The 10755-nt window shown below is 39.1% G+C and overlaps 1 protein-coding gene across 1 annotated transcript in view; it reads right to left on the bottom strand.

Annotated features, from left to right (window-relative positions):
- The window catches only part of ush2a (Usher syndrome 2A (autosomal recessive, mild)), a gene marked incomplete in the record, with an annotated part of 244206 nt that overhangs the window by 79632 nt on the left and 153819 nt on the right, over nt 1-10755 (bottom strand). The window contains 2 exon segments of the mRNA XM_014017175.1: nt 3166-3505; nt 4328-4551. Of these exon segments, the coding sequence (XP_013872629.1) occupies nt 3166-3505; nt 4328-4551 (564 nt within the window).

The following is a 10755-nucleotide window of genomic DNA, read 5'->3' on the forward strand; positions in this document are numbered from 1 at the left end:
TATATATACATATGTAAAAATCTTAAAATGACTCCAATTGAAAAACTAATCCTCGAGGTTCATGTGAATTTTGCCATCACAGAATTCTGTGGTAATTTTGAAGTGCCAATCATGACAACGGGAGCTAGCTAATCTGACACTTAGAATCTTCTCAATCCTTGGAAATTGTAAACCACCACTTATTAAATTAAATGTGTAAAATAAGAATTAATTATGATCTTTGCACAGAACCCCACTTAAAAAGACCTGAGCTATTGCATTAATGTTACATGTCAAAAACATTATGAACCAGACTAAATGTGCAGTCACTGTCCGTGGTCCTGAAGCCTAAAAAACAATGAGGCGGGGGAAAAGTTTGACATTTGACGCCTTTTGAATGAACAATAAAACTATTGGTATAAACATTCTAAACTTACTGGAGTAAATGTTAATTTCCAGAAAGCACATTGGGCCTCATGCAAGAACATGTTCATATTCTTATCCTAAATTTATCTTACTTTTGTTCGTACAAAGGGTTCGCACGAACATGCCACGTCAGATTCAACAAACTCTTCTATCTTCAGGAAAAGTGCGTAAATGAGCTGTGTAAATTCCACCTGTTCGTATCCAGCTGCACGTGCATGCGAGAGGAGATTAGCATAATTTCCATGCCAAAAACACCATATAAGGCTATGTTTCCTGCCTCAGATACAAGGAAGTGTCCATTCATGAAAAATGACAGCGGAAATTTAAAAGAACTTCATGAGTTCAGAGATTGAAGTCCGTCTGTCAGAGATCCAGAAAAGAAAATCTGTCATTTTTAGCAGGTCAGCTGTGGAATAAAATGAGCTGCTACAAGTATAAAAAACTGTGTTAAATAATTTTCATTTATTCAGAAGCCACACCATACGTTTCGGTTCTGAAATAAGCATTTTAAAATGTTTTTCAAAATATATCTGGCACTTTGGAGAAAATCCAGGAGTCGCTGGAGGGATTATGTATCCCCTCTGGCTTGGGAACATCTCGGAGTGCCCCAGGACGAGCTGGAAAGTGTCACTGGGGAGAGGGAAGTCTGGGTCTCTCTGCTGCTAACCCCGTGACCCGATCCTGGATAAGCCAGCCGGACGGACAATTTATATTGTTAGTCTAAATTATTACATTTAAAATTATAACTCTAATTCAAGCAGAATAGCCTATTGTCAACATAATTATGGAGTGTGATTTAATTTCAACTCAAAATATCTTCAAACTAACAAAATATAAAGTTATTAGTGAAGAAAACCCGTCTGGATAACAGCAGACTGACTGCTGGTAAAATATACGACAGGTCTGGACCACTCGTGAATTTTGTTCGTATCTGAAAAAAATCTTAGAATACGAAAACATTGGTGAATGTCACAAACTCTCCTAAATCACTCGTACGTTTGTAGGGGTCACCCTGGTGGAAAAAAAAACTTTTCTATTGTTTTTTTCTTTGTCTTTGATTTTATTTTTTACACTTATAAGAAGAAAGTCATTTTAAAGTATTTTTATTTTCTTTAAGTGAATAGAACAACAGGTTCTATATATTATCTCATTTAATCTTCTATTTGAGTTATAATCAATATAATCAAAGTTTTATTGATTTAATCTTTGCATATCTCTCTTTATTTTAGAGTGTAACAGTGAAAAGAAAATGAGTGAAATGTGTTTTATTTTGCTTTTTCTTAGTACTATTATTAGTAATGGTTTTATCATTTTCTTAATTGATTTAATGATTAATATTGTGTACTATTAATTTCATTATTAATCCATTTGTGCAAAGTGTGGTGATTTCTTAGCTGAGGTGAAGTCTGCTGTTGCAGCCTCAAGGTTTTTTTACTGATAAGTGCGCAGCTGGCCGCCCGTGAGAAAGGCACATTGTTTTGTTTCTCACCTTTCCTTCTAAAACTAACTTTCTGCTCACACTGCTAACAACTAGTCGTTGTTCGTCTGTTGGCCTGAGAGGATGGTTTTGTCTTTCTCTGAGGAGTGAAGTCCATCTTTGGACACCTGTGTGGATGGGACTAACATGCCGAAAAGCACCTGACTGGTTCCAGCCTGGAGCCCGCTGAGGCTAGTGGTGGAGGGAAGAGGCATCTCCCTCCTGTGCTGTCAATGGTGACATTATCCACCTGTGCGGACCGTATGCCGACTCTCTCTCTCTAAACTGTCCACCTTCCTGTGGTCTTCATCAAACCATCAAAAGGTAGACGAAGAGTAACTTGAGATAAACGTCGAAGCTGAGGTCTAGCCACGGAAATGTCTAAGAGATTGACACGCTGATGTGCTGGTCTGGTTGCACTTAAAAACAGTGCTAAAGTTACTAATTTCTCTCCTTCCTCCTATTCTTAAAACTTAAATCTTTACCTTTTTCTCTCTTATTTACTTAAGAAACTTAGTCAAGTAGTGCCAGTTGTATTATTACACCTGAAATTTACTGTTTTATGTCAACTCTGAGTGGAATTTTATGCCGTTATTATAACTTGTGTTTTTATTCATATAAYATTTTTATTAATATTTGTATGTTTATTCTGTTCATATATCTAAAATAAATTACTTTATTTTGAGAGATCTGTTCAGGTCACAAGTTCTTTTCTCATTCATGATCAGAGGGGTGTTTCATTATTTCTGATTTCATTTCTTGCAAGGTCTTGCTGGATCACATTTATGAAAATAGGCTGGTCCTGATTTCATTAAGTAATTCCTACACGTTCAATTTAAGAACAAATCTGTGCGTACGAACGGTTCTTGCATGAGGCCCATTGACTTTTCATCTGATTTATTGTCCTTTTTTTTACTTAAAAGTAAAATTTTTATTTACGGTAGTAGGAAACCTGAACTGTGAAAAAAACATCACAGAAGTATTCTTGAGAAAAGTAACAATACTAAAAATGTTTAGCAAAGTAACAAAAAACAAAGGTTAGTTGAACTTGAAAAGATTTAGTTTACTGGATTTTAACTACTAAAACTTGTTTTACAAACAATTATAATACCTGCTTTAAGGATTTGGAAAACAGCTACATTGAACAAAACATATTTGATACAAAGGTTATCAAAACTGTATATGTTAAAACAAAACAATTCAGATATTCTTAGACTAAATATTTTTCTACATTTTCAGTTCCATCAAAAATAACAGTTGCCACTTACTTATTTATTAATTACCTAAATAGGAGTAAGTACTGGCATCGCCTCTGAATACCACCTCCTCATGTGATGGACACAGACTTCCCTTGAACTCTGCAGCCTCCATATGTGTATTAGCATATGTGTCCACTGTTCTGTAGGTGTTATTGCTTGCGTTTATGTGTGTCGGCAGGCTAGCGGTGAGAGTTTCCTGTGAGGTTTGGATGAATGGAATGTGCGTCATGGATTGTGTGTCAGGGTGTTGGTGTGCAGTCAGGATCCATGTGCAGGCAGTCAGAGATGGATCAAGGTCACAGGAGCCACAGTAAGCTGTAGCTGCAGCAGCCAGGGGACACACAGCACCCTGTAAACACTGATGCTGCTCAGTGAGATGGGGACAAAGAAGAAAATGAAAGAATAGTTAATTGGGATCAGTTAAGCATAAAAAGGAGTTAAAAAGAAGAAATTTATAAAAAAGGCAGTTTTTTATTACACAAATTGTTAAGCTGGATAACTACCACAGAATCTTCAGAAAGTTTAGTGATGTTTCCTCCATTGTATAATCGTCTTAAGCATCTGTTTCTCCTTAACCAACACATACACAGATATTATATGTGCGTGTTTGTGTGCATCTGCCTTTTAACGGCCTTAATGACATCATTAGAGCTAATGAGCGTTTCCTCTCTTTGTCGGTTTTTGTGTGTGTATGTGAGATTGCATGTGCCATCTCATGCTGACTTGGGAACACACAAACGCCACATGACCCCAGGTGATAAATGGTGGATGGAATGTTCTCCAACTCCTGATGGGACAATGAGAGTGAGTTTGATGTAAAAAAGTGTGGGGAAACTGAAAAATCTAGTTTTAGACCTTAATGTCCACTAAGCTGCTGGAATTGATCTGCTCTGCCCTTTCAAACAACATGTGTCCTGAGAAGATGTAATCTTCATAACATTGTAATGGTGTGATTTATTTTTGAATAATTATTCCACATTTAAAATTTATGAATGATGAAAAAAACTTTTATATGGCAAAAATGCCAATAATTAAACTAATTTTATCTTGCTTTTTTAAGACAAAAAATTGATTTTGTTCAAATAACTATGTTATTAACAGAATCACAAAGTTATTAACATGACTCAAGACTTTTATAATGCATTTTTAAACACACACATGTTTTATCCAACTAAAAAAAGCACACCTGTATTGAGAGTCCAGGTGTAGATCGGTCAGCACAAACATATCGTTGGGAGTCAAAGCCTATGCCATTGCAGCAGTCTTCTTCCTGATGTATGACCTTTGACCCACAGCACTGCAGCAGCACTGTTGCGTTGCCAGCAGGGTGTATTGTGGAAAATCCTTCATTGTCAATGCAGCAAAGAGAGTTTGAAGAGTTTATGTACTCGTGACCACAGCACACAAAGCCTGAAAACGAGAGAAAAATGTTGCCGTTACTGATCTTGGTGCATTAACTCTGGTGTAGCACATTTTAATTCATGAAGTACATTATATTCTACAAAATGTACATTTTACCAATATCATTGAAAATGCATTGTAGAATGGTGTGGTACATTGCTGCTCCACTTGGCAAACTATTTTCCCTGCTTTTCTTTCCATCTGATCAGCACAGCAGCATTTAGGCTGTGCAAAATATTACTGGGTTTATTTTCTTATCATTCCTATATACATCCACCCATCCTATTCTCTCCATCCACCCCTGCGTATCTCTGTTCTTCTCTTATATTCACGGCTCAGCAGTAATATTCAAGCTGCACTGTCAAAAGAGTGTAAAGTAAGAGGAAGTGTGTTTTTCTGAGAGCTGTCGTTTCTGACAGTGATAGGTGATGTCTGTCTGCCACTGCATCACCTTCAGCACCAAGGTGACATTTAAAATACATGCCATCGCTCTGTAAATGTTTAGCAGCAGAATATCAAATTTAAAATGTGTTTCCTCACTTTCTCCTGAAACTCATTTTTTAGGTTGAGGAAATTTGAGTTGCTGCACCTGACAGAAAACTGCTGAGGTGGCTGCAGATTCAATGTAGAATTCCATGTATCAAATCAATTGGTTCAAAGCAATGACCTAATAAAGTAGGAAATGTGCTCTCTTATAAAACTTAATTCATTTAATGAAAATTGTACTGTGCTACCCCACCCTCCTCCCACAAAAACAACAATAAAGTAAAATCTACTAATCTATGACAAATCATTCCTCAGTTGATCATCTACAGTATATCAAGTTTTCAGGCTATAGCTCTTTGGGTGTCACCTTGTTAGTGCTGAAATAAACTCTCATGTTTTGGCAGCAAAAGTCCAGTGCCAAAAAGTATGACAAGCAAACCCTCAATCTTGTTACTTCCTGTTTTTATCCTTTAATGACAAGTTTAACACTGTGCAAAAAAATTAATTTGTAGAAACAAGGCTGTTGGGGTAGCAAACAACAAAGCTAAACAACACCAAATTTTTTCCATAAAGCAGAGATCAGAGCAGTCTTACTATTGATAGAGACACAGAAGACAAGATCATTCTGGGACTCCTGGAGGAGGCAAACTGCCGGGACAGAGCATCAGGTTTGACTTGTCATGATTCAGGTCAATACATGATGGAGAACAGGAAGTGGGCAAAGAACAGAGACCATTAAGCTTGTCCGGAATTCAGTCTTCAGGCAGTTGTAGGTTTGCCAGGTGTTACAATGGTCTTGTGATTCAAAGTTTGCCTGCCACACAGGTATTTCAACCTGGAGAGACTCATGAGAAGACAGACTGAAATTAGGAAGTTTATTGACATGACTGATTTGCAGGTTTATTGACACGAATGACATAGTTTGGTGCTCAGACCCCAGCAGAGGATGCGAGCGCTGTGAGATGCTGTTAGCTTGGAAGAGCTGCTTAAGATAAGGGGTAGGAGTTTTTTCTTCCCCCGGGGCTCGACACTGGTGGTGGAGGTCAAAGAGAGGGAAGTCCTTGGAAACCAGAAGATGAAGGGAGGAGGAGGAGAGGTGGAAGGCTGACGTTCAGCTGGCAAGCAGACAGAGCAATTGAAGAGGATGCTTTTATCCACTGACAGTCAAACACTGATTGGATGAGGCTGGGCTTGTGACACGGCGGCTGGATGGAGCAGGTGAGGTTGATTAGTCTTCCAGGGTTGAACTTTTGTCTAGACTCCATTTCTTGCACCATTCATTTTTTGCAGCACTTGTTTTGGTGGCCTACTTTGGGTAAAGATGCCACTGAATATGTTGGTGCTTGTTCAGTATGTGCCCAGAACAAGAGAGGTAATCAAGCCCATTCTGGTATGCTGCAGCCTCTGCCCACCTCCAACTGCCCATGGTCCAACATCTGTGGACATTGTCCCTGGACTTTCACCTGCTGAAGGTAACACATTTATACTATCATCAACATATTCTTGAAAGCTGCCCACTTCATCCCATTGACCAAACTGAGCCCTTGAGATGGCTCAGTTGATGGTCCAGCACGTTTTCTGCCTGCATGGCATACCCTCAGATATTTTATCAGACAGAAACCCTCAAATTGTCTTTCAAGTATGGATGGAGTTTTGTAAAGCGATGGAGGCTACCCATCCCCAGTCTAATCGTCAGACCAAATGGAGGAGTCAAGAGTTGGAGGCCTCATTAAAGTGTGCAATCAACCAAAATCCAGAGTCTTGGTGTTTGCAACTACCATGGATTGAAAATGCCCATAGCTCATACATCATCTGCTACCAGGTAGTCACTTTTTGAGTCCTCATTGAGCTAACAACCTCCTTTGTTTACTGTTCAGAAGTCTGACATTGCTACCCTCTATCATCTTCGAAATTGCAGAAGGCTTTGGAGATGAACCAGAGCTGCCCTGCTACATACTGCAGAGCAAGCGCTGGGCCGACAAGAGGTGAGTGCTTAGCTCTGTATATTCTCCAGGACAAAAGGTATGGCTGTCTTCATGAGACATGCCATTAAAGGCCACTTCTAGAAAGTTGGCCACAAATTCCTCTGTTCTTTTGAAGTAAAGAAAGTTATTAATTATATGGCAAGCTCCCAGCCTTGATCCGTATACATCCTACCTTCCATGTGTCCCAGTTAGAACTCTCTTCTCCCCACCAACCATCCCTTCCTCTTCCTGCATGGCTTATCGACAACCGCTCTTCCTACACCGTACAGTAGGATTCTGGACGTCCGTCGCAGAGGCCGTGGACTCAAGGATTTATTTGATTGTGGGGGCTACAGCCAGGAGGAATAGTTATGATTGTTCATTTTGGACCCTGATGTCATTAGAGATTTTTAACATTCTCAACCTGAGAAATGCTTTAGGTCGCCAAGTGGTGACCATTAGGGGAAGGGTACTGTATCCTGTGTTCATTCCTGCTGGCTTTAAAAATCTTTTCTACAGTGATGAGAAGTGGACTCTTTTACCTGCGTCTAACCAGCTGTTGCTTATCCATGGCTGATTTCCCAGGTGTTATAAGCAGAACATAGAGCTGTTCTCATTGCTGGAGTGTCACACATCAACCAGTGATCCTCTGAGCTGCAGAGTCTTTTTTTATTTTCTGAGCTGCAGTGTCTAAGCTATTGTGCTACGGACTATGGTGTTGAAATTTTCCTAGACTCTATTTAAGACAAAGTTTACTTACTCTATGCTCCTCTGCAGTTCACCTTTCATGGAGTCCTCCATTTCTCCAACCTGTAAAAAATATTTTGCTGACCCTTTTGATAAACGTTTTACCGATTGCCTTTTTCACTTTCTTAAAGATTAATCAATCTCCCTCTCCTTTGCAGATCAGTTCTGGCACCACTTCCGGTCTCCATTTTAAAAGAAAAGTCTCTAATTTTCCCCACTTTTGGTTGTTTGTATTTTTCCTGGCACACTTCAGACCCTGTATTAAATTCAGTCCAAAATGACATGTCTGTTATACACTGGTACAGTATATGCACTGGGTTGTTCATCCAACACTTTGTGCTGTTGAGACAAAAGCCTGCCTATTTCACTTTGAATGCATAACTGACCTACAGGGTGACAGGATACTGCTGTCATTTGCAAATGAGCAGTGGTAAACCAAATGTCACCATCATGAATTTTTTTGTGTAGGTGCTTCATGCTGCGCTCTGCAAGATGCCGCCCTGGGTGGCTCATACTAAACCCACATCCATACTTAAAGTCATCACTGATACCAGGTTTTGGCCTTGTGTTGGATTAAGTTAATATTATACTTTGATACTGAGTCAGCAGCTCCCTGCTGTGATAGTACATTATAAATACAAATGAGCACGAAACGGCTTGACTTAAAATGTGTAATAATTGCAGAACATCAAACCAATTTTAGTAAAAGTCCAACGTAAAGGCTTTTGATACTAAAATACAGGTTTTCGTGCTGAAAACCCCTTTATTCGTATACCTTTTTTCAATGTTACAAGAAAATATGCATCTCATGAGCTGCAAAATTATGTTAAAATTGATGACATGATTTTCTGTGGCACCATCTACCCCCAGCTGTGGTACCCATTTTATTTAACTGCGGACATTAAACACCAAGTCACTGCTTTGTATCACGGCCTCAGCCTTTTAATGGGGCTGCAGCTAGTTATGAAGTGATAAATAACTTATTGTTTCACGCTCTAATCAGCATTCACACTTTGAGCACATTAAATGCTGTTAATTTAAGCAATCATTCCACTGAAAGGCCAAAAGTTGAGAATGGCACATATTTTCTACTGTGCTGCTGTGGAGCATTATGTCCTCAACACATCCATCACAGGCACTGTGTGACAGGAAAATGCTAGTGTATGTGATTGTGTGACATAAAGGCAGTCTGACGGCTAGTAACTCACTTAGCAGCGGCAGCTGTTGTGAAGCGTAGCGGGGTCTTGGTGGCCAATTCCCACTGAGCCTTACTTCAGCTTCAATGACGCGCAAATAAACAGCTCAACACATTTCCAAAATAGCTTTGCTCTACTCATCTCTTGTCCTCTCAGCATCCTCATCTTTACTCCTCTTTTCTATTCAAACACACAGCTTACACACAGGTTTCACTCTCCTCTTTTTAATCTCCCACTAGCCAACAGTATTTATCTATGCCCTCTGTTGGGCCAGACCCCAAACCTAGTAAGTTCTCTGTAGAGATAAATCCTAAATACATAGAACCTGACGTGAGGGAATTATTTCATGTCTTTCTTCCAGTCTTTTCTTAACTCACTGAGATCATTCTGTCACCACTATTTATTTATTTACAGTTTTTTAACCAGGCAAGTCCCGATGAGATCTCAGATCTGCTATTTTTAATCTCTTATTTAAAAAATGGTATACAGTACTTCAACCCACTGTCTTTTTGTACACAAATTTAACATTTCTTCTTATTTTTCTTTTTACAATAAATTTACTGCTTTTTCTATGTCTATTTTCATGCCTCAACTGTTTCCACCTTCCTCTGATGCAGTTTTATTTCCACACCAACTTTTTGTCTCTTCCTGTAACTATGCGGTTTATAAATCAACAGTTTGTTTACTGTAGTGCAGCTTTTGTCATTAATGTATTATCATGCATTCAGCAGAAATCCAATCCCTGTCTTTGTGAGCCTTATCTGACATGCCTGTACATTTGTGTTAACATTTTGTAATGCACACTCATATTTTCTCCTCCTCTTCATAAGCTCTGTGTTTTCGCACTGGTGTCTGTGTGCCGACTGCTTTTTATTACACACCTCTTGTTTTCTCTCTTGCATCACTGAAAGCTTCAGCCCTAATCTTCAGATTTATGCAGGATTTGCATACATTCGTTAATAGCGTCAGGAGAGCAGCGTCAACACAAGGTGCTTAGACAATGTGAATTATTATTAGGGTTTCAGTCATTCCACTTAATGATAAGTCAATATTTAGCCCTGCCAATGAACTACTGATAAAAATGTGTGTTGTGGATTAGTAAATCCATGCTTTCTAAGAGACCAAAACCCACTACACAACTTTGAACAAACCAAACACTTTTAAATAACCGAATATATTACAAGGGGCGTAGAACAAAGTGTACACATAGTTTTACATAAAAGTGTAACAGTACACTGCTCCTCTCATAGACTACTACTGCCATTGATTGCTGTTGTTTACAAATGATAGACTTGAGCTTATCACAGTCATCTATGTCTGGGTTACAAGAAAATTCATCACAAGGTATTAGTTCTTGTCAAACTTACTAACAGTGGTGGTTGGAATTTTCTACACACAGTTTCTACTGGGAAAAAGTGTCTGTTTGTGCACAGGCATGCAGTTTGTGCTCTACAGAGACCAGACTATGTGTCATGTCGAGAGATGAAATCACAGTAGATTGACTTTCTCACACAGTGCATAGTGTTCCCCTGTGGACACACACATAGGGATGTTGAGGCAGTGAGCACACGCATAATCAAAGAAGATGCACATCTGATATTTTTTCCCCCAGCAGACCAGTTGTCATCATGTCTTGTTTGACTTTTTTCTCCTATGTGTTTGTTTTATCACAGCAAAATTACCAGCTGGGCTTGTGTGCCAAATACAGTGCACCTTTGCATGCATAATTTTTAAGTATGTTTGTGTGTGTGTGTGTGTGTGTGTGTGTGTGTGTGTGTGTGTGTGTGTGTGTGTGTGTGTGTGTGTGTGTGTGTGTGTGT

The sequence above is a fragment of the Austrofundulus limnaeus genome, unplaced genomic scaffold, assembly GCF_001266775.1.
Source record: "Austrofundulus limnaeus strain Quisiro unplaced genomic scaffold, Austrofundulus_limnaeus-1.0 Scaffold163, whole genome shotgun sequence".
Classification (NCBI taxonomy): Eukaryota; Metazoa; Chordata; class Actinopteri; order Cyprinodontiformes; family Rivulidae; genus Austrofundulus; species Austrofundulus limnaeus.